At 51.5% G+C, this 23,988-nt stretch overlaps 1 protein-coding gene across 1 annotated transcript in view; it reads left to right on the top strand.

Moving 5' to 3' along the window:
• The window catches only part of LOC121284739 (collagen alpha-1(XVIII) chain-like), a 224,916-nt gene extending 201,193 nt beyond the window's left edge, over nucleotides 1-23,723 (top strand). Inside the window, exons 18-31 of the mRNA XM_041200291.1 lie at nucleotides 3,032-3,106; nucleotides 3,210-3,278; nucleotides 4,914-4,962; nucleotides 7,139-7,228; nucleotides 8,475-8,518; nucleotides 9,192-9,317; nucleotides 11,947-12,088; nucleotides 15,193-15,251; nucleotides 16,838-16,966; nucleotides 18,340-18,378; nucleotides 19,151-19,453; nucleotides 20,101-20,298; nucleotides 21,580-21,695; nucleotides 22,954-23,723. Coding sequence (XP_041056225.1) covers nucleotides 3,032-3,106; nucleotides 3,210-3,278; nucleotides 4,914-4,962; nucleotides 7,139-7,228; nucleotides 8,475-8,518; nucleotides 9,192-9,317; nucleotides 11,947-12,088; nucleotides 15,193-15,251; nucleotides 16,838-16,966; nucleotides 18,340-18,378; nucleotides 19,151-19,453; nucleotides 20,101-20,298; nucleotides 21,580-21,695; nucleotides 22,954-23,167 — 1,653 coding nt within the window. The 3' untranslated portion in view covers nucleotides 23,168-23,723. The remainder of the gene's footprint in view (nucleotides 1-3,031; nucleotides 3,107-3,209; nucleotides 3,279-4,913; nucleotides 4,963-7,138; nucleotides 7,229-8,474; nucleotides 8,519-9,191; nucleotides 9,318-11,946; nucleotides 12,089-15,192; nucleotides 15,252-16,837; nucleotides 16,967-18,339; nucleotides 18,379-19,150; nucleotides 19,454-20,100; nucleotides 20,299-21,579; nucleotides 21,696-22,953) is intronic.
• The last annotated feature ends 265 nt before the right edge of the window (nucleotides 23,724-23,988 follow it).

Raw genomic sequence — 23,988 nt, 5'->3', positions numbered from 1 at the left:
CATAGGAACAAGGAGAAGGCCATTCAGCCCCTCAAACCTGTTCTGCCATTCAATTAGATCATGGCTGACCTGTACCTTAACTCCATCTACCCACCTTGGTCCCATAACCCTTATTCCCCAATGAAAACATATCAAACCCTGTTTTGCAATTTTCACTTGACCGTGCCCAGCCTCCATAGCTTTTTAGAGAGCGCGAGTTCCAGACTTTCACTCCCTTTTGTGCGAGGAAGAGCTTTCCTGGCATCACCCCTGAACAGCCTGGCATTATTATATAAGGTTCTGCCACTTTTTGCGGACTCCCCTCCCGGAACCCCCACCCCCTTTCCCCTTTATCTACCCCATCAAATCCTTTAATCTCAGACACCTCAAACAGATCACCCTGAATCTTCTGTACTTCAGGGAACGAATACAAGCTGAGTTTGTGCAACCTGCCATCATAATTTAACTCCTTTATCCCTGGTATCATTCTGGTGAACCTGCACTGCACCCCACCTCCCAGGCTGATATAACCTCGTTGAGACATTGTCCTTTCACCTCTTTGGGTACTAAATTCAAATTTACCTGGATATAAGGACTGTATTTGAACACATTGGGCTGCTTTAGGTGCACTGATCGCCAACGCGTTGGTCACCCTGGTACATAATCTCAGAAATAAGCGCAGAAGCCGAGCGTTCAGCCCCTTGAGCCTGCCCCACCATTCAGTAAGACCACGGCAAGTCTTCAGCCTCCAATCCGCTTTCCCAGCCAATCCCTTGGGTTCCCTGAGAGACCAAAAATCTGTCTATCCCAGCCTTAAATGTGTTCAGTGATGGAGCATCCACATCTGGGGGTAGAGAATTCCAAAGATTCACAACCCTGCAAGTGAAGAAATTTCTCCTCATCTCGATCCTAAGCGATCGGCCCCTTACCCCGAGGCCGTGCCCCCATTTTCTAGATCCACCGCCCCCAGTCTTGAGAAACAGGGCCTTAAAGTTGAGCCTGACCCAGTTGGAAGGTGCTGGGAGCCTCCTTCACTGAGGATCAACCAGTTGGGTCCATTGGGCTGAAAATGGAAGCCCTGGTCCTTTTCGGCCTCTACAACCCTCTGTAGCCAGAACCCACGAGGAGGTCACCACCTGGGAGCAGTGCTCGCTTTGCACCCCATTTAAATGCTCAAGTGAAGAGGCATTAAATTTAAATGAAAAGGAAACTCTCAGCAGGTCAGCCAGAACCTGTGAGAAGAACGAATGTGTTTGGACTGATAGTCTGCCTCCGAAACGCTGGGGGGGAGAGTTTTGTGGGGTTGACCGGGGTCTCCACCGCTGGCTGGAGAGATTCAGGAGACCCGAGCTGCCTCATTCTGGGTAGACCTGCCAGTCTTATGCGCCAGTCAGGCAGTTGAGAGGTCACTGGCGAGCCTGCCACAGGATCTGGACCCTGAAGGATGGGATGGGGTGGGGTGGACTGGCTGGGGGCTGGGGGGTGGTGGGGAGGGTGGGAATGGGAATGTCCCGCCCATTGAGAGCTGCTGGCCAATCAGAGTCCTGCAGCTCTCTTGCTCAGCAGCACCACTGAGGAGATGGTGGCTGTTTCCGGAATGACACCCGCCAAAGGCCCAGGGATTGCAGAGCAACCCAGGCCAGAGGTAAGTGGTGGTGGGAGGAGTTTTGTGGGTCATGGGGGAGGGGGGATGGGGTGGGTGGGGTTGGGGAGTCAGCAGCAAGAGCAGGGATGTGGCTCTCACTGGGTGCCACCCACTCCCAGCCTCAAAACGTCCCGATACCAGGTCCCTCGATCAGGCACTGAGTGCCTTTGAACAAGGGAGACCACAAGGAACACACGCGTGTGTTGTGCTCCCTGCTCCCCCACCCACCCCTCGCCCCATCCACTATTGGGCTGATATCAGCAACAGCAAAAGAAGCCCTTAAGTGGGCATTAATTGCAGGGCGAGGCGGGAAGGCTGTCCACAGGCCTACCCGGCACAGTCTTAATCGGGGTGAAGGCTAGAAAGCGGTGGGGTACTCACTCGTCACTCTCCTGCCTGATTAAATGCCCTTCCTGCCTCCAAACTCTCCACGGGTGGGCGAGGGGGGAGAGCATAAAATACCGCTCGTTAACCCTGCTTTTCGCTCTCAGCAGTTATCCTTCTGACCCACTGAAGCCTTCCAGCAATACCCTCTGTTTCGCTTTTGGTATTTTTGTTTTCTGCTACATTGCAGCAACTCAAAAAAGAGAAGAGAATTGGCTGGAGCAGACCACTGGACCTCTCATGGCCTCTCACAGACCTGCAGCTGATAAAGCTTGCCGATAGAATGTTCTTAAATGAAATAGAAGCCGGGCATTCCGGAAATACTCAGCAGGTCGGAGAGAATCTGTGGAGGGAGAAACAGAGCTAACGTTTCCAGTCGATGACCTGTCAACAAAGCTGGGGAAAGTCGGAAATATAATAGGTCTTAAGCAGATGATATGGGGGAGGGTGGAATAAAGAGCAAAAGGAAGGTTTGTGTTAGGGTGGAAGACAGGAGAGATTAAATGACAAAAGATTTGATGGGACAGGGCCAAAGGGAATGGGGTTGGGACTATTAAAGAAACAGAGGATGCGTCTAGAGGTGGTGCGAATGGCAGGATGATAAACAGCTGCCATTCAAAAGAGAAAATGATAGAAAAATTAGAGTAAAACAAAACCTGCAAAGAAAAGGGGGGAACAAAATGGGGGCAGAGATCACACTCAGAAATTGTTGAACTCCACGTTCACTCTGGAACGCTGTAAAGTCCCAAACCGAAAGATAAGGTGCTGCCCCTCAAGCTTATGCTGAGCTTGACTGGAACACCACAGCAGGCCGAGGACAGAGAGGTCAGTATGAGAGCCAGGCGGAGAATTGAAGTTACTGGCAGCTGGAAGCTTGGGATCACGCTCGCGGGCTGACAGTCCTTGTTCAGTTCAGAGAATATCATTTGCCTCGCGGACTTTGTCTCCTTGGCCCATCGACAAGGATTCGGGACCCTATGCCCTTTTCTGCCCAATGTCTAATCCCATTTCTCTCACTTGTAGGGTCGGCCTGGCATAAATGGACTGAAAGGTGAAAAGGGTGAGCCAGGAGATTTCAGTAGCAGCTTTGGGTTCAGGGTGAGTCTCGTCTTCGCTGAAGCCAGACCCGTTTTATTTGGCAAAAACGCTATTTCAGCTTCACGTACGCTCTGCCTCATTTTCTTCTTCTTCTGTTTACTAGAATGTTCCGGGCCCACCTGGCCCTCCAGGACCCCCCGGACCACCTGGTATACCAATGTTTAACGGTAACGTAAGTGTGCAACGTACTTGAGACGGAAAATGAAATGTGGAGCGGGAGTCGCCTAATAAAACACATCTGGATTGGTTCCAGCGTCACTGCCTTACAGCCCTTCCTTAGCAATACTGCTACTGTGCTGCTGCTTCCCATCTCAGCTGACAGTCAACCCCTCCCCCCTGCCCACCCCCACACCCAAATTTCCAGCCCTCCCTATTTTGGCAAACCTGTCACATACTGAGGTCAAGTATGTTCAAGATGGCTGCCGGTCAGTGGGAAGCAGAGAACATGTCACTGCGGAAATATCACCCACTCCTTTTTGAGTCGATCCCAAGCCAGTTGGCAAAGCATAAAACTAGACACTTTTCCTGATAATAGGTCTATTTACAGAACGCAGCATAGCATATGTCTGCTTTCTACCTTGTACCCCTGTGTCCCAGCTTTATATCCCTTTGAGCACTTATGAACTGAGAACAATTAATCCAATTAACTAATTTAAACAAACTGACAGCTCCTTAGAGGGGCATGGAAACATTTAAAGGAATCTTTCCAAATTAAATCAAAATGGTGTTTTTGGGGGGGGGGAGGGGGGGGAGCGATGATGCACTCCAGCAGTTTCGCTTTGTAAGTACTCTAGGTACTTAATTAAACAATGCCATTCGCCTGTGTATCTTAACAATATAACTCACATACCGTCAACATCACAGACTACAAACACGATGAAGGGTTTTGATCGAATAAATAGAAGTTGTTTCCACTGGCGGGAGGGTCAGTAACCAGAGGTCACAAAATTAACATGATTGGCATGGGAATCTTGGGCAAGATGTGGAGAGATTTTTTTTTGACGTAGCGAGTTGCTACAACCTGGAAAGCGCTGCCAGAAAGGGCTATGGAAGCAGATTCAATAGGAACTTTCAAAGACCAGCCAGATACATAACTTGCAAAAGCAGGGCTTTGGGGCAAAAGTGGAGGGATGGGATACATTTAGGTAGCTCTTGCAAAGGCTCGGCACAGGCATGATAGGCTGAATGGTCTCCTTCTGTGCGATTTGATGCTGTGAAGCAGGAGAAGGGGTGGTGTCTCCTAGGTATTTTGAAAGGATAGGGAAGAGTTGAAAAACGCTTTTCATGATTTCAAGTCGCCCCAAAGCACTTTACAGCCAATGAAAAGAAAGACTTGCATTTATTTGGTGCCTTTCATGACCACCGGACAGCTCAAAGCACTTTACAGCCACTGAAGTGCTTAGTGTAATCACTGCTGTAATGTAGGAACCACGGCAGCCAATTGGCACGCAGCAAGCTCCCACAGTGAGATAATGATCAGATAACCCGTTTCTTAAGGAATAAACCTTGACCAGGGCTGTGGGGAGAACGCCCAGCTCTATGAGCGGCGCCAGCTGGGGGATCTTTGACGGGGCAGATGGGTCCTCAGTTTAATGTTTCATCTGAAAGGCGGCACATCCAATAGTGTGGCACTCCCTCGGTACTGCACTGGTAGCACCAGCCTGTATCTTGTGCTCGCATCTCTGGGGTGGGGACTTGTACCCACAACCTTCCGAATCAGGGGCCAAGGCTCACAGTAGGAAAATGAGGATGGAGATTTTAGCCTCGTTGCACACCTTGACTCACGTTTTGCCTGCCTTCTCTCCAGGTGTTCGGGGATACAGCTGCTGGCTACCCTGGGATTCATGGGTCACCAGGTAGGCATTCGTGCTAGTTTGTTTTGCCCTTGTGCTTCTCCAGTAAATATTGCAGCTTATTCCTTGAAAGATCTTGTGCCACTCGGATGCTTAACTCCTGCTGGTGATGCAGGAGACCCCTTGATCCTTGATCTTATGTGAGGTTGAAGGTGAAGCGTCTGGGCTCCTATTGGACAGGAGTGACACGAACTCCAACTCGAAACAAAATGGCCACATCTCCATATTCTAAGATGGCTGCCAAGGCAGGGCACCTGATGTTCTGTCGGTGGCATTTAATCGGTTTGTTTAATCGCAGAAATCTTGAATCTAAGATCCTGCTTGAAGACTATTCAAATACTTCTAATCAAGTGTGATTAAAAGAAGTTAAAACCAGTAAGACTTGGAAGTGATTGGAGTTCCAGTTCGGACCAATGCGAGCCATTTCCCAAGCTTTGCAGATTTTTCCTTTAGGAAAAGAGATTGTGATGGATTCAGCTCATTGTGAACTTAACTTAGGGCATTAGGATTCCCGATAATCCTGCACTGAGCTAAAAATGTCACTTATGGAGCCTAGCTATTTTCTTCAGGTATGTAGAAGACTGTTTTGATCCATCTTGCTGAGCCTGGAGCTGCCCAATCTCTGCTACTTGCTGTGATCTTGAGGGAGACCATTAACTTTTAAGAAAGAAATTCAAAATCCCAGTTATTAAGTGAAAGAAATAATGCCACAAGGTTTCACAGTTTAATTAAAAACTTTTACTGTACAAGATTTAAACAAACCAAGTACTACTAATTTAACACGATATATATTTCATAAACCCTTAGGTTTTAAAGCTGAAAATATGAACTGACCACGTCCCTTCTGCTTTCAATTCCACCCAAGACCTCCCCTCCCCCTCACCATCAATAATTTCCAGGCTCGTGGGGGTTCTTTCACTTCTCCTGCGATCAAATCAAGCTGTGCCACAGCTCTCAGGAATTCACTTTAATTCTCCTCAGTATTTCTGCTATCCTCTGAGATATGAGATTTCTTGGGGTTCTTCCACTAGCATTCGACCAACTTGAGGATGGGCTTCTCTGCCTATTTGCCTAGTGGTCTATAGCTCCTGGCAAAACTCCCTCCCTCCCTCTCTGTCTGTTTCCCAGCTGTCTTAGCTCCAGAAGTAAAGTCGCTTGTGTCAGGGAGAAAGTGCACAGATAAACCTAACACAAAAGGGTACCTCCCTGGATAGCCTATCACCATTGCAATATGACATACCTGGAATTTTTCTTTTATTTGCTAATGGGATTGGGCATCACTGGCTAGGCCAGCATTTATTGCCCATCCCTAATTGCCCTCATTTGAGAGGGCATTTTTCAGAGTCAACCACACTGCTGTGGGTCTGGAGTCACATGTAGGCCAGACCAGGTAAGGACAGCAGATTTCCTTCCCTAAAGGGCATTAGTGAACCAGATGGGTTTTTACAACAATCAGCAATGGTTTAATGGTCTTCATTGGACTCTTAATTCTGGATTTTTATTGAATTCAAATTTCACCACCTCTCGTGGTGGGATTCAAACCCAGTCTGATCCTCAGAGCATTACCCTGGGTCTCTGTCAAGTCCAGTGACAATGTCACTATACCACCACCTCCCCAATGTTCCCAATAGAAATGTAAATTAATTCAGTTTTAAGCTAGTCCTTTGATCTGAAAAATATACGGACACTTTAAGATCTCCCCTACTTTACCCTTTACTTATGTACCTTTCTTTGACCTGCGACCCGCATGGATAATTTAAGCCCCTTATAAAGGTAACTATGGACATCTCGTCTTCACCAGGAAACTCAGGAAAAACAGCCCAGTGTTTTCACACTTCCAACTCTGACTCCTTTGTGTAAACATGGACTATCCTTTGAACAGTGATTATCTTAGGGGTGCTTACCAATTTCTCAAACCCGGGTTTTACCACTTACCATAGATTTAACACTTACTCCCCAACCTAGAAGTTATATTCTTACAACACATGAAAATTGAAATTAGGCATTTTCGTAAGATACTAGCCTCACTTCAGACTGATTGACTCCAGATTAGTTCGAAATGGACTTTGAATAGGCCTCTTGTGTTAAGGGAATGTCCCTGAATTCTATAACTCAGACTGATAAACCATTGCAGCCATTAACCTTGACTATAGCTATTTTTTCCTGTTCCTTCATGTAGGTCCTAAGGGAGACCGTGGCAGTCCAGGATATCCAGGTCCTCCGGGAGAGAAAGGGAACGTAGGTAACCCTGGGGCCCCCGGCCCACCAGGTAAGCAGAGTGCAGGATTTGTGGCTGGGGATCGAAGGTTACTTTTGATGCCTGGGAGGTAGTAACAGCGACTACAGTACACGGTTTTGAAATGAAGCCACTCGAGTGTCGAGTGAAGCCTCGGTTTCCGCCTGGGAAAAATGCTCGTTCGAGAGCAGGTCGGCCCCAGTGCGGCAGGCGGTGGATGAGCCTTCAGGTCTGAGATTTTGTAGCGTGCGAGAAACTCGCTCTGCAACCAGCTCCTAACAGCTTCAACCTGTAGTCTGCCCCTGGAGTCCTGCTCCCCTTTGTGTTCACCTTCACAGGCATGAGAGCCTGACAGGTACGATGAGACAGGCTGTCACACCATGACTAGACACCTCCTCCTCGGCTTCCCAACCCAGCAGCTATGGACCTCCTGGGATGACCAAAGAGAGAGAAAACGCAGGCTTATTAAGGGGAAATAAATAACCTGCGAAATGCCCCTTTGACCCACCTCAGGCAATCAAAGCTAGTCCAAATTTCACAGATCAAGTGCGACTTGCAAAATGTCTTCTGTATGATGTGATCCCTATTGCAGTCAATACTTTTTCTTATTCATTCACGGGATGTGGGCATCACTAGCTGTGTCAGCATTTATTGTCCATCCCTAACTGCCCTTGAGAAGGTGGTGGTGAGCTGCCTTCTTGAACCTATGGTGCAGGTACACCCACAGTGCCGTTAGGGAGGGAGTTCCAAGATTTTGACCCAGCAACAGTGAAGGAATGGCCAATATATTTCCAAGTCAGGATGGTGAGCGACTTGGAGGGGAACTTGCAATGGTTGTGTTCCCAGCATCTGCTGCCTTGTCCTTCTAGATGGTAGGGGTTGTGGGTTTGGAAGGTGCTGTCAAAGGAGCCTTGGTGAGTTCCTGCAGTGCGTCTTGTAGATGGTACACACTGCTGCCACTATGCACCGGTGGAGGAAGGAGTGGATGTTGAAGGAGCTAGCAGAAGACTGAAAAAAAGGACAGGAAGCCCTGGAGACAGTTCTAGAGCCCCCAGTGCATGATGATCCTTGTGGGGAGATAGTGAGTCTTCTGCTTGATGGGACTTGCCTCTGCCTCTTAGCAGTGAAGTTGCGACAGTGCTACCAATAGCTCTGCAAGTGTTAACCCTGCTGCATTAGGAGTGCTCAGTCGGCGATTCCAGCTTTTTCCAGAAGATACTGTGCCTGGAGTTTTGTACCTTAACTAGCTCTGACATGTCTCTCTGCTGTTTTGTTTCAGGAGCCATCCCATATGATTTGTATGACTTCACCTCCTCAGTCAGAGTAAGTGCAGCAACCTCCTTAACTAGCTGCCTTGTTCGGGATGATTGCCAGTAGTGGTAGGAACTCTGGCATGTAACTGCTCACCCATTTTAATTCCCCAACCAGCTCCATCTTGTTATAAGGAGCTCCTGTGAGCAATGGCCTTTTCATCTCTCTGGCAATTTCTCTGCATTAACCCAAGGTTATTGAAGTGGTGTGTTTACAAAGTCAATAACTGCAGTTATTTCCCAGTGGAGTTATTAAGGTTCCCAACCCTCCCGAGTTGCCCCAGAGTCTTCAGTAATTAAAGATTAATCTCCCGGACACAACCCAGGGGAAAAGCCATGGGAGAGTTTAAAAAAAAAATCGGAGAAGGGGTAAGGTTGAATCATCCAGTTGGCTAACAGAGAGTCTGCCCGCTTTCTAATTGGCTGAGGAAGGCAGTGCACAGTGTGGATAGCTGTGTTAAGTAACCAGTGGCGACAGAGTAAGGGGATGGGATGGTTGGTGGAGAGCGGTCATGTGACATCACTGCCTGGAATATGTCCGCACAGACTTGGCAACCCGAAGCGCTACCCGCTCAGCATTGTCGCCATCAGGCGCAGACTGGTACTGCATGCTCCTTGTAAAGGATGTCGTGCTCAGATTTTTACTTCTCATGGTTTCTGCTTTCTCTTTCCTCCCTCCCTGACAGAGTGGGAAAGGAGACCCGGGCGATGTGGGGCCGAAAGGTGAGAAGGGGGCACCAGGAGATGGCTATGGCTCGAGTATAGCAGGCCCCCAGGGACCACCGGGGCCTCCTGGCCGACCAGGACTTCAGGTAAGAATCACTCGAGGTCACAAACGAGTGCCAGAAAAAAGACTTACTTTCTTTTACCCGAACTTCCAGAATGTTCCCTAATTTCCAGGATTCTGATTGGCCAAGTTTCATCTCAGACATTTGCACCTTCCTTCCCAGTTCACCCTGGCATTGATGAGGGCAAGATGGTGGCGTAGTGGTAATGTCACTCGACTAGCAACCCAGAGGCCTGGGCTAATGCTCTGGGGTCTGGGTTCAAATCCCACCATGGCTGGTGGAATTTAAATTCAATTAATAAATCTGGAATTGAAAGCTAATCTCAGTAATGGTGACCATGAAGCTATCATCAATTGTCATAAAAACCCATCTGGTTCTCTAATGCCCTTTAGGGAAGGAAATCCACCAACCTTACCTGGTCTGGCCTACATGTGACTCCAGACCCACTAGTTGACTCTTAATTGCCCTCTGAAAGTTCAAGGGGCAATTAGGGTTGGGCAACAAATGTTGGCCTTGCCAGTGATGCCCACATCCCATGAAAGGATGAAGAAAAAATGTTTGCCACTGTTTAAATGTGGCCTTTGATGGTGTGTTTTTGTCACGGCTGGTTGGAGGGACTGCTGTTGTAGGAAAGGAGGTAAGAAATACCCTTAACAAGGACCACAACCAGAAAGATCTGCATTTATTGAATGCTTTTCACCACCTCTGGAAGCCCCAAAGCACGCTGTAGCCGATGAAGTACTTTTTGAAGTGTAGTCACTGTCGTAAAGTAGGAGTCCTGTGATGAGGGGGTTGTTTTATGAGGAAAGGTTGGTCAAGTTGGGCCTGCACTCATTGGAGCCTAAAAGAACGAGAGGTTTAAACCCACCTGACTTCACATCACCTCAATTTTAATTGGAAAATTGCAAAGCTGATAGATTTTTGTTAGGTAAGGGTATTAACGGATTCAGAATTCTGATTGGCCAATTTTGTCTCAAAGTTCCTGAGGGGACTTGGCGGAGTGGATGCTGAAAGGATATTTCCCCTTGTGGGAGAGACTAGAAGTAGGGCGCACAGTTTCAGAATAAGGGGGTCTCCCTTCTAAGATGGAGATGAGAAGAATTCTTTTCTCTGAGGTTCATGAATCTTTTGGAACTCTCCTCCCTGGAGACCGGTGGAGGAAGGGTCATTGAATATATTTAAGGCTGAGTTAGACAGATTTTTGATTGACAAGGGAGTCAAAGATTATGGGGGTGGTGGGGGGGTGAAGTGGAGATGAGACCACAACCAAATCAACCATGGTCTTAACGAATGGCAGAGCAGGCTCGAGGGGCTGAATGGCCTACTCCTGCTCCTAATTTGCATGCTTTTATGTGATATTATTGAAACATAAAAGATTCTGAGGGGGTTTGACAGGGAAGATGCTGAGAGGCTGTTTCCCCTTGTGAAGGAATCTAGAACTAGAGAACACAGTTTCAGAATAAGACGGAGATGACGAGGAAATTCTTCTCTCAGAGGGTCATTAGTTGTTGAACTTCTCTTCCATGGAGAGCAGTGGAGGCTGGGTCACTGAATATATTCAAGGCCGAGATAGTGAAATTTTAGATTGGCCAGGGAGTCAAGGGTTATGGCGGGGGTGACGCGGACAGGAGTTAAGGCCACAATCAGATCAGCCTGGATCTTAGAAGCAGCTCGGAAAAGGTTCACTCAACGCACTCCTGGGATGAAGGACTTCTCTTATGAAGAAAGGTTGAACAGGTTGGGCCTATACCCACTGGAGTTTAGAAGAATGGAGAGGTGACCTCATCTGGGATCCAAGGGTGGATATCGGGTGGATGTTTCCTCTCGTGGAGGAGACTAGAATGAGAGGACATGGTTTAAGAATGCGAGGTCTCCCTTTTAGGACTGAGATGAGGAGGAATTTTTCTCTCAGGGCGTGGTTAGGCTTTGGAATTCTCTACCCCAGAGAGTGGTGGAGTCATTGAATATATCCAGGGCTGACTTTGATAGATTTTTGATAGATAAGGGAATCGAGGGTTATAGGGGGCAGACAGAAAGTTGAAGTTGAGGCAACAAATCAGATCAATCTTATCGAATTTCGGAGCAGGCTCGAAGGGCCAAATGGCCTACTGCTGCTCCTAAGTCCTATGCTCCTATTGATTGGCAGAGCAGGCTTGATGGGCTGAATGGCCTATTCCTGCTGCTATTTCTTCTGACCTTTTGAAACACTGCAGTCAATTTGCACACAGCAAGCTCCCACATGCAGCAACGCGATAATGACCAGGCAATCTGTTTTTGTGATGTTTATTGAAGGTGAATATTGACCAGGACGCCTGCTCTTCTTCAAAATAGTGCCCTGGGTGGTTTTATGCCTACCCGAGAGGGCAGATGGGCCCTCAATGCCTCATCTGGCAGTGCAGCACCCCCTCAGCGTGTCAGGTTAGATTAGGTACTCAAGTTTCCGGAGTGGGACCCGAACCCACATCTTTCTGACTCAGGGGCAAGACTGTTACTCATTAAACCGTGGGTGATGCCTGCGTAGCTCTGTATAATCCTCACTGTGCCTCCCTCCAAGTACGGGGGAGTGTACGGCACAGATTCTTTCTGAAGCTATGCCCCCATTCTGCACCCGACTCCCGTTTGTCAACTGAACGTTATCATCTCGATCAACCAGGGCCCGAAAGGAGACAGCATTCTTGGGCCCAGAGGATTACCAGGAAACCCAGGGCCCCCCGGATATGGCTACCCTGGATCACCAGGACCCCCGGGGCCTCCTGGCCCACCTGGACTGTCAGCGTCAGGACACCATAGAACAAGTGGGTACCTTTCCGTTCTGGTTCTGCTCATTGTGTGAAGTGCAAGACATTTGTAAGAAATGGGGTGGAGGGTACGGAGGGAGTTTAGGTAAAATTAAGCAGCTGCAGTGGAGAGGATTTGGTTGGGATGCAAAGCTTTTGTTTGGATTGGAATGGGTTTAGGTTGAGCTGGAGGGGTTCGGGGTCGGGGTGGAGGGGGTCGAGGCTGGAGTGGAGGGGGTCGGGGTCGGGGTGGAGGGGGTCGGGGTCGGTGTGGACAGGGTTGGGGTGGAGTGGGGCGGGGTTGGGTAGAGGGGGTCGGGGTGGAGGGATCGGGGTGGAGGGGGTCGGGGGTGGAGGGGATCAGGGTCGGGGGTGGAGGGGGCCAGGGTCGGGGTGGAGAGGGTCGGTGTCGGGGTGGAGGAATCGGGGTGGAGGGGGTCGGGGGTGGAGGGGGCCAGGGTCGGGGTGGAGAGGGTCGGTGTCGGGGTGGAGGAATCGGGGTGGAGGGGGTCGGGGGTGGAGGGGATCAGGGTCAGGGGTGGAGGGGGTCAGGGTCGGGGTGGAGAGGGTCGGTGTCGGGGTGGAGGGGGTCAGGGTCGGGGTGGAGGGGGTCGGTGTCGGGGTGGAGGGGGTCGGTGTCGGGGTGGAGGGTGTCGGTGTCGGGGTGGAGGGGTTCAGGGTCGGGGTGGAGGGGTTCAGGGTCGGGGTGGAGGGTGTCGGTGTCGGGGTGGAGGGGGTCAGGGTCGGGGTGGAGGGGGTCGGGGTCAGGGTGGAGGGGGTCGGGGTCGGTGTGGACAGGGTTGGGGTGGAGTGGGGCGGGGTTGGGGTGAAGGGGGTTGGGGTGGAGTGGGGTGGGGTTGGGTAGAGGGGATCGGGGTGGAGGGGGTCGGGGGTGGAGGGGATCAGGGTCAGGGGTGGAGGGGGTCAGGGTCGGGGTGGAGAGGGTCGGTGTCGGGGTGGAGGGGGTCAGGGTCGGGGTGGAGGGGGTCGGTGTCGGGGTGGAGGGGGTCGGTGGAGGGTGTCGGTGTCGGGGTGGAGGGATTCAGGGTCGGGGTGGAGGGTGTCGGTGTCGGGGTGGAGGGGGTCAGGGTCGGGGTGGAGGGGGTCGGGGTCAGGGTGGAGGGGGTCGGGGTCGGTGTGGACAGGGTTGGGGTGGAGTGGGGTGGGGTTGGGGTGAAAGGGGTTGGGGTGGAGTGGGGTGGGGTTGGGTAGAGGGGGTCGGGGTGGAGGGATCGGGGTGGAGGGGGTCGGGGGTGGAGGGGATCAGGGTCGGGGGTGGAGGGGGCCAGGGTCGGGGTGGAGAGGGTCGGTGTCGGGGTGGAGGAATCGGGGTGGAGGGGGTCGGGGGTGGAGGGGATCAGGGTCAGGGGTGGAGGGGGTCAGGGTCGGGGTGGAGAGGGTCGGTGTCGGGGTGGAGGGGGTCGGTGTCGGGGTGGAGGGGTTCAGGGTCGGGGTGGAGGGTGTCGGTGTCGGGGTGGAGGGGGTCAGGGTCGGGGTGGAGGGGGTCGGGGTCAGGGTGGAGGGGGTCAGGGTGGAGGGGGTCGGAGTCGGGATGGAGGGTGTTGGGTTCGGGGTGGAGGGGGTCGGGGTCGCGGTGGAGGGGTCGGGATGGAGGGGGTCGGAGTGGAGTGGGTCGGGGTTGGGGTGAACAGGGTTGGGGTGGAGGTATTCAGCATGGAGGGGGTCGGATTGGACAGGTTTGGGGTGGAGGGGGTCGGGGGTGGAGAGGGTTGGGTTTGGGGTGGAGGGGGTCAGGGTGGTGTGGAGGGTTTGGGTTCGGGGTGGAGGAGGTCAGGGTGGAGGGGGTCAGGGTTGGGGTGGAGGGTTCGGGGTGGAGGGAGTTGGGTTCGGGGTGGAGGGGGTTGGGGTGGAGTTGAGGGGGTTGGAGTGGAGGGGGCCGGGTTCAGGGAGGAGGAGGTCGGGTTCAGGGTGGAGGGGGTCGGGGTGGAGGGGTTCGGCGTCGGGGTGGAGGGAGTCGGGGTCAGGGTTGGGGTGGAGGGGGTCGGGGTCGGGGTGGAGGGGGTCAGGGTTGGGTTGGACGGGGTTGGGGTGGAGAGGGTCAGGGTTGGCGTGGAGGGGGCTGGGATTTAGGGGGTCGGGGTGGAGGGGTTTGGGTTCGGTGTGGACAGAGTCAGGTTTGGGGTAGACGAGGTTGGGGTCAGGGCGAAGAGGGTCGTGGTTGGGGTGGAGGGGTTTGGGGTTGGGGTAGACGAGGTTGGGTGAGGGGTGGATGGGGTTGAGGTTGGGGTGGACGAGGTTGGGGTGGAGGGTATTGGGTTGGACGGGGTTGGGGATGGGGTGGACGAGGTTGAGGTGGAGGGGGTTGGGAGTGGGGTGGATGAGGTTGGGGTGGAGGGGATTGGGGGTGGGGTGGACGAGGTTGGGGTGGAGGGGGTTGGGGGTTGGGTGGACGATGTTGGGGATGGGGTGGACAGGTTTGGGGTGGACGAGGTTGGGGTGGAGGGGGTTGGGGGTAGGGTGGCCGAGGTTGGGGTCGGGGTGGAGAGGGTTGGTGTAGACAGTGTTGGGGTGGAGGGGGTTGGGGTGGATGAGGTTGGGGTGGAGGGGTTTGGTGTTGGGGTAGACGAGGTTGGGTGAGGGGTGGATGGGGTTGAGGTTGGGGTGGACGAGCTTGGGGTGGAGGGTGTTGGGTTGGACGGGGTTGGGGATGGGGTGGACGAGGTTGAGGTGGAGGGGGTTGGGAGTGGGGTGGATGAGGTTGGGGTGGAGGGGATTGGGGGTGGGGTGGACGAGGTTGGGGTGGAGGGGGTTGGGGGTTGGGTGGACGATGTTGGGGATGGGGTGGACAGGTTTGGGGTGGACGAGGTTGGGGTGGAGGGGGTTGGGGGTAGGGTGGCCGAGGTTGGGGTCGGGGTGGAGAGGGTTGGTGTGGACAGTGTTGGGGTGGAGGGGGTTGGGGTGGACGAGGTTGGGGTGGAGGGGGTTGGGTTTGGGAATTAATGAATGACTCCGAAATGAGTTGAAGCAGTGAACTGGATTTCTGACCAATGATTTGGACAAGTCAAGTCAATGCTGAGGGCTGATCCATTTAGTGTGATGTGGAATTAACCCCCTTTCTTGCTCTCACACACACACACTCTCTCTCTCTCTATCCATCATAGGCATCGTAGGACCTCCTGGCCCTCCTGGTCCTCCTGGCTCCGCAGCCTCATCAACAGCAGTAAGTGTGGGCTCTTCAACCTCCCTCTTTAAAGCAAGGCTTCAAATCACAAGCAGGCGGAAGTGGGGGTTTTGATCGTTCTATTCTATAAAATGGCACGGCCAGGCAAGCTCATTGGTTGGCAAGATGTAATAAGAGGTCTGTCGTAGGGATCGGTGTTGGGGACCTGAACTGTTTACAATTTATATAAATGGGAAGGATGGGAAGGTTGCCAAATTTGCTGATGGCACAAAGATAGGTGTGAAAGTAAGTTTTGACGAGGACATAAGCAGGTTACAAACAGATATAGGTGGGTTAAGTGAGTGGGCATGGATCTGGCAGATGGATTATAATGTGGGGAAATGTGAAATTGTCCATTTTGGCAGGAAGAATAAAAGAGAAGCATATTATCTAAATGGCGAGAGATTGCAGAGCTCTGAAGTGCAGAGGGATCTAGGTGTCGTAGTGCATGGATCACAAAAGGTTAGTATGCAGGTACAGCAAGAAATTAGGAAAGCTCATAGAGTGTTATCATTTATTGTGAGGGGAATTGATTAAAAAAGTAGGGAGGTTATTCTTCAGTTGTATGGGGCACTAGTGAGACCACATCTGGAGTTCTGTGTACAGTATTGGTCACCTTATTTAAGGAAGGATGTAAATGTGTTGCAAGTAGTTCAGAGAAGGTTTACTAGACTCATACCAGGAATGGGCAGGTTGTCTTATGAGGATAGGTTGGACAGGTTGGGGTTGTATGCACTGGATTTTAGAAGAGTAAAAGGTGACTTGATTGAAACATTTAAGAACCTGAGGGGTCTTGACAGGGTGGATTTGGAGAGGACGTTTCCTCTTGTGGGAGAATCTAGAACTAGGGGTCACTGTTTGAAAATAAGGGGTCGCTCATCTAAAGCAGAGATGAGGAGAATTTTTTTCTCTCAGAGAGTCGTGAGTCTTTGGAATTCTCTTCCTGAAAAGGTGGTGGAAAATTCACTTCCTTTTTAAAAACAAAATTAAACTTGTTAAACAGATACACACTAAAATATTGCAGGTTTGGTGCTAGATTTATCAGAGTTATTTCACTCCTAATAATTCATCTGGGAGTCTTAAGGCAGAGGTGGATAGATTCTTGGTAAGCAAGGGGGTGATAGGTTATCGGGGGTAGGTGGGATGCAGATTTCTGGTTACTATCAGGTCAGCCATGATCTTATTAAATGGTGGAGCAGGCTCAAGGGGCTGAATGGCCTACTCCTGCTCCTTGTTCGTATGTTCGTATCTAACTGCATTAGAACCAGAATCGGGGACTGGGGTGGTGTGGGGGAGCCACGAAAGGTCCAGCTGTTTGGTGGGGGAGGGGAGCAAAAGCAGGAAGGAAGCACCATTGAAGAAGTGCGTCCTCCCATTGGCTGACAGGCATGTTGGTCATCACGGAGAAGTCATTGGGCCAGGTTGTTCCAGCTGAGGTGACGGAGCGTCGATAGATCTCGGCCACGATGACCACATTGTCTCTTGGTGATGCCAACGTGCCACGATACCAGATTAAAAGCAGTAATCCTTGAGCTGTGCAGTTGGTCCTCTGCAGTTCCGTAAAATCACTTATTGATGTCACCCAGGTTACTGTGCTCCAGACCTACCAGACAATGCTGAGCATCTCTCGCAGCCTGCATGAGGGAACACTAGCTTACGTCATGGAACGCGGAGATCTGTATATCCGAGTGCGAGATGGTTGGCGGCAGGTTTATGTAAGTGTGCCTTTAGCATTTTCAGCTTTCTCTGCTCTAGTGTTCACGCCACACCAGTGCCAGGCAATAACCATCCCCAGCGAGAGCGAATCTTAGCCATCTCCCCTTGACGTTCACTGGCATTACCATCACAGAATCTTCCACCACCAACATCCTGGGGGAGGCTCACCATTCGTTAGAAACTGAACTGGACCAGCTGTATAAATACTGTGGCTACAAGAGCAGGTCAGAGGCTGGGGATCCTGCGGCGAGTAACTCACCTCCTGAATCCCCAAAGAACTGTCCACCACCTACCAGGCACAAGACAGGAGTGTGTTGGAATACTCCCCACTTGCATGGATGAGTGCAGCTCCCACAACAATCAAGAAGCTTGACACCATCCAGCACAAAGCAGCCCGCTTGATTGGTACCACATCCACAAACATTCACTGCCTCCAGCACTGATGCACAGTAGTAGCAGTGTGTGTACCATCTACAAGATGCACTGCAGCAACTCACCAATGTTCCTTTGACAGCACCTTCCAAACCCGCAACCTCTACCATCTAGAAGGACAAGGGCAGCAGATACATGGAAACACCACCACCTGGAAGTTCCCCTCCAAGTCACTCACCATCCTGACTTGGAAATATATCGGCCGTTCCTTCGCTGTCACTGGGTCAAAATCCTGGAACTCCCTCCCTAACAGCACTGTGGGTGTACCTACACCACATGGACTGCAGCGGTTCAAAAAGGCAGATCACCACCACCTTCTCAAGGGCAGTTAGGGATGGGCAATAAATGCTGGCCCAGCCAGCGAAGCCCACATCCCGTGAATGATTTTTTTGGAAAATCTAGCTGGGGTGGGGTAATGGTGGTTTCTTTTCAAATTCTTTCACCCTCTTTCAGCTTCAGGTTCTCCAGAAACAATGTGACTTTAATGAGCCATATTGATCCAGTTCAGTGTTCATTATATGCTCACACACACAGACGTGCGCGCACACACACACACACGGACACACACACAGACACATACACATACACACAGACACATACACATACACATGAACACAGACGCACATACACAGGCACACACACACACAGACACATACACACACACAGACACACAGACAGACAGATACACACACAGAGACATACACACAGACACACACATATACACACAAACACATACACACATACACAGATACACACACACACACAGACACACACACACTGACACAGACACACATGCACACACATGTGCACACACACACAGACATGCACACACACACACACACACACACATGCACATGAACACACATGTGCACATAGGAAGGTCTTTGTGGAACCAGCATGAAACTGTTTACATTTTGATGTGTTTTATTTTTGATTGCAGCTTGGAGAATACATTCCTTACCCTGGTGCTGGAGTACATGTGAGTGCACTTTACATCCCAGATCTTCTATGTACTTGCCAAGATATTATTTATGGAAACAATTTCTATTAATATGCATTATGATGTTTTAAATATATATTCCTGTTTCTCTATTTATTCTCAAAAACCAAATAACCTCGTTGAACTCAGGCAATCGACCAGATCAGCATTGGTGTGGGACAGATGTTGGGTGGGGTAATGGTAACGTCACTGGACTAGTGGGTTCGAATCCCACCAGGGCAGCTGGTGCAATTTAAATTCAATGAATAAATCTGGAACTGATGATGATAACTATCTTAAAAACCCATCTGGCCCACTAAGGGAAGTGAACTTGCTGCCCTTACCCAGTCAGTCCTACCAGTGGCTCCAGACCCCACAGCCATGTGGTTGACCCTTAACTGCTCTCAGCAATCGCCAGGCAGGCCACTCAGCTCTGGGACAGTGAGGGACGGGCAACAAATGCTGGCCTTGCCACACCACGAAAGAAAGACAATGACAAATATCTGCCAGGGGAGCTCTCACGGTGCTTCTGCAAAGTAGTGGAGACCCCATCTGAAAGGCAGCACCTGGGAGGGTGCTGCACTCCCTCAGCACTGCGCTGGAGTGTGTGCTCAAGCCTCTGGCATGGGGCCTGAACCCACACCCTTCTGGCTGAGAGGGTAAGCGTGCACACCACTGAGCCGCAGCTGAAAACACTGTCCCCGCGCTGTGTCGAGAATCTAGTCCCGGGTTATTTCTTTCTTTTTTTCCTAACGTGTTGATCTGTTGACAGGAAAACAAAGTGGAGGCCGTGGGATCACCGCCAGTGGTGCAGTACTCGACGCATGACGGGTCCACCCAGCGGGTGGAGGAGACAGTTACAGCGAGGCTGCACCCTGAGCCTCGCTTCCCCGAGCCGGAGCGCCCAGAGCCGCCAAAGCAAAGCCACCCGCATCACCGGCCCGTCGCAAGATGGCTGACCACCTCCGCACCCCCCCGCTCGGCAGCCCCTCCAAGGATCAACCACCATGGCTCCCCCCATCGACCCCATTTCGTCCCCTCTGGCCACGCGGAGCACCTACATGGAGTGCCAATGGTAAATGGGTCCCTGAAGCAGTGGCACTGGGGAGCAAGGGGGCTCCGAGTTTGTCCCAGTTATAATCCAGCACCCCTGCCAATGTATCGCTGGCTGGAGCCATTGTGTAGGGCAGAGCTGCAGCGTAAAGTACGACCTTCTGGCTCTGAACGCCATTCCCTCTAAACTTCCACGTTCGTAAAGAAACAACTTGCATTAGTATGGCGCCCTTTCAATACCCCACCACCACCCCACCGAACCCTGGAGCACTTTCTAGCCAACAAAATGCAGCCACTGCTGTACGTAGGGAAAGCTGCAGCCGGTTTCTGCATAGCAAGATCCCAGGACACGGTGATAATGACTGGGTAATCCACCTTGTAGCGTTGTTGGCTGAGGGATATATATATTGGCCAGGATCAGTCCCGTACCTGTGTGGTTGACTCTTAGCTGCCCTCTGAAGTGGGCAAGCCATTGAGTTAAAGTAAGGGGCCCACAACTATTCCCCCCCCCCCCCCCCCCCCCCCACCCCCCGCTCCTCCTGGGCAGCTAGGAGTGGGCAGCTATTGCCGACCTCGTCCGCGTGCCAAGAGTTAATATGGAGCATGAATATTGTGAATGTTTGTGCCGCAGCTGACACTCAGTGCTTCTTCCTCTCTCTCTCTCTGCAGCTCCACCTCATGGCACTCAACACCCCCCTCACGGGCAACATGCAGGGGATCCGGGGGGTCGACTTCCAGTGTTTCCAGCAGGCCCGTGGCGTGGGCCTGATGGGGACGTTCAGGGGCTTCCTGTCGTCCAGACTCCAGGACCTGTACAGTGTCGTGCGCCGTGCTGACAGGCACTCCGTCCCCATCGTGAACAGCATGGTAAGCTTGGCCAAAGGGGTAGGTTTTAAGGAGCGCCTGAAAAGGCGCTAGGTGGGGTAGAGAGACGGAGAGGCGTAAGGGAGGGAATTGGATGAGTGCAGAGATCTCTGTGGGGCTGGAGGAGATTACAGAGGGAGCGAGGCCAAGGAGGGATTTGACAATCAGGATGAGGACTTTAAAGTCAAGGCGTTGCTTGACCGGGAGCCAGTGTAGGTCACAGAGCACAGGGGTGAGAGGGGAAGCGGAACTTGCTGCGAGTTAAGACATGGATGACCTCAACTAGAGGGTAGAATGTGGGAGAGCAGCCAGGGGTTGGAATAGTCGAGCCTAGAGGTAGCAAAGGCATGGATGAGGGCTTCAGCAGCCGATGAGCTGAGGCAGGGGCGAAGGGGGGCGATATTACAGAGGTGGGGATAGGCAGGGACTGACCTGCTTGTGCTAGTAGTCTCCTCTTTAATGCCCTTTGCTAGTGGGTGCTTAGCAACTGAAACGTTGCTCAGTTTCCCAGTTATGATGGGCTGAATGGCCTCCTCCTGCACTTTAAAATTGAATCATTCTTCCTGGATTGCCTGTACAATTTGTTTACTACAAGTTGAGATGCATCGGAATCAATGATGCTGTAAAAGTCGATGGTTAGATCTGCTACTGCATTAACTTGCAACAACAAATTGCATTTACGTAGCACCCTTAATGTAATAAATTGCCCCATGAGAGCATTATCAAAGAAAATTTGACATTGAGCCACATATGGAGTAAACAGGAGAGGTGACTAAATGCTCGATCAAAATGATGGGGTTTTAAAGAGTGCCTTAAAGTAGAAATGAGAGGCGGAGAGGTTCAGAAATAGAATTACAGAGCTCAGGGCTAGGGCAACTGACAGATGTGGCTGCTGGTGATGGCTTAATGGAAATCGTTGGCTTGCGGGAGGCATGAACTAGAGGAATGCAGAGATCTTGGAGAAATGGAGGGGAGTGCAGGGTGCTGGTGGAGATTACAGAGCTAGGGAGCGAGCAGGACCATGCAGGGATTTGAAAGCAAGAGAATTTTAAAATCGGTATGTTTTGGAATCTTTCTGTGCGCTAGCTTACCCCGAGTGGGGTCAAATGCTAACCCATAATCCTCAGGGAGAGGGGCAGAGGGAATGAAATGACTTTAGTTTTGCCAAACTGGGCGCACAGAATCACTGAGCAACTTGACATAACGAGATGGTCAAGTTGCGAGAGAACATCAGGGGTGGAAGTGAATGCAAATATGTGCTGAGATCTTGCTCTTCACTTTCAGGGACAGGTACTGTTCGATAGCTGGAGCTCGCTCTTCTCTGGATCTCAAGCTCGCTTCAAACCCAACGCTCCCATCTATTCCTTTGACGGACGAGATGTGCTTCAAGACCATGCCTGGTATGTGGATAGAGCCTTTGGCTATGTATCACTGTTAAGTGGCAAAATGGTGTGAGGGGCTACACAGTGGCGTAAGGGAAGGACAAGGAATACCGAACCATGGGGGGGGGGGGTATATATTAGGTGTGGGGTGGGGGGTGACCAGAAACTTGGACTTTATTGAGGGAGGGGGGTTGAATGAGGGCATTCCAGAGACATCTTGGAGGCTGAAACCATGACAACAATGATGGGCGGCAGTGAATGGGGTTACAGTGAGGTCAGAGACCAAAGAAGGACAGGTTATCCTTGCTGGGGAGGGTTACAGCAACAGTGCAGTGGTGAACGGTTTAGCTCGCAAAAGCAAAGCATCTTTCATGCCCTGGGGACATCCCAAAGTGCCTTCCAATGAAGTACACCTTGCGGCGTAGCCACTGTGGTAGCACTCTTGCCTTTGGGTCGGAAGGTTCCGGTTCAAGCCCCAAGCCAGAGACTTGAGTACGAAAACCAAGCAAGGCTCTTCTTCAACCCAGGATTGGCCTTAGGACACTGGGGCGAGAAGACCCATGCTCTTCAGAAAGAGTGCCGTTCTTTCTATGGCACTGCATTCTATTCCCCCAAGCATCGTATATGTCCACCTAGGGGGAAAAGGCTCGGTTTGGCGTCTCAGCCGAAAGATGGCACCTCCGACAGTGCAGCACTCCATCAGTCCTGCACTGGGGAACGTCAGCCTAGATTTTATGCCCAAGCTTCTGACGTGGGACTTGAACCACCAACATCCTAACAGAGGTGGACTTGCTACCCAGTGAGCCATGGTACACCAAAGATTCTCACTTTTTTATTCTTTCGTGGGACGTGGGCGTCGCTGGCTAGGCCAGCATTTATTGCCTGTCCCTAATTGCCCTTGAGGAGGTAATTTCAGAGGACAATTAAGAATTAAGAAGGCCAGACCAGGTAAGGACAGCAGGTTTCCCTCCCTAAAGGGCATTAGTGAACCAGATGGGTTTTTAATAATAATCGGCGATGGTTTCACGGTCAACACTGGACCTTTAATTCCAGATTTTTATTGGATTCAAATTCCACCATCTGCCGTGGTGGGATTCGAACCCGGGTCCCCAGAGGATTACCCTGGGTCTCTGGATTACTAGCCCAGTGGCAGTACCGCTGCGCCACAACCTCCCCTTGAGGCCATTTGATCGACTGACTCTCCTGCCTTACTTTCCCCGCCTCCCAACACCCCCCCACCCCCCCACCCGTCTCCCTCCCACCCCAAATCCCCTAGGCCCGAGAAGTTCATCTGGCACGGGTCGGACTCCAAAGGACGCCGTCTGTCGGAGAACTACTGCGAGGCCTGGAGGGAAGCTCGGTCCGACATGACAGGCATGGCCTCCTCCCTGCTGAGCGGCCAGCTCCTCGAGCAGAGGCCCAGCCGGTGCTCCAGCTCCTTCATCATCCTGTGCATCGAGAACAGCTACCTGCCCCACGCTCGGAAATAAGCGGCCGCTCTCGCCGCACCTCCCTTCCGCGGAAAGCGCGGCTCCCCTGCTGACGGAAGCGAATTTTCTGTACAGTTGTAATTTTTCTCCGAAACAATTTAAGAAGAGAACGTGGAAGTGAAGAAAAGGCCAAAGAGATCGGGTTTTCCGGCGAATAAACGAGTGAATGTCGCTCATGGCGATGTCCCAGCATTCACTGGGAGGATCCTCGGAAGCTCCTCAGATAACACAGATCTCCGTTGTGTACATGTAACGATTAATATTTGTATATGGAATGTTTGTGCGCGCAAATGTATTTTTTTGTATTTTCTACTTCTGAAAATTAACCTTGTTTCAACCTGTGTAATTTACTCCTGATTTTCCGGTAGTGTCGTCCGAAAGTATTTTTTACCAAATACAAAATGTGCTTTCTTTTTCCCTCCCAAAATTGCAAGTCAATTTCCACGGGCTGATTCAGGATACTTTTTTTTTTAGAATAATTGGTTGAAAATCGCAATCGCAAATGGTCATGTCCCGCTTTTTTTGCTTCATACCCGCACACAGACGGATGGCTTGAGAGGGGTGGGGGGGTGGGGGGGGGGGGGGGGGGGGGAGGTGGGGGGGGAGGGGGGGTTGGGGGGGCTCGCTTTCCCGTTTGGGCCGAGCTGCTTGTCCTCGGTTCCCACACGCCCTGAAGCTGCCCCATTGTCCGGGGTGGGGTGGGGGTAGGGACACGGTGCATCTGTGTGGCCTTTTGCCGGAAATGGTTTGTTCCCTCTGCCGATGTCCAGAGAGAGAGAGGCGAAAATGCCTTGAAGGCGGTGTTTTTGTGGGCTGAAAGC

Source organism: Carcharodon carcharias, chromosome 12 (assembly GCF_017639515.1).
Source record: "Carcharodon carcharias isolate sCarCar2 chromosome 12, sCarCar2.pri, whole genome shotgun sequence".
Lineage (NCBI taxonomy): Eukaryota > Metazoa > Chordata > Chondrichthyes > Lamniformes > Lamnidae > Carcharodon > Carcharodon carcharias.
The sequence above is the reverse complement of the archived record's forward strand: the minus strand, read 5'-3'. Positions and strand labels throughout refer to the sequence as shown.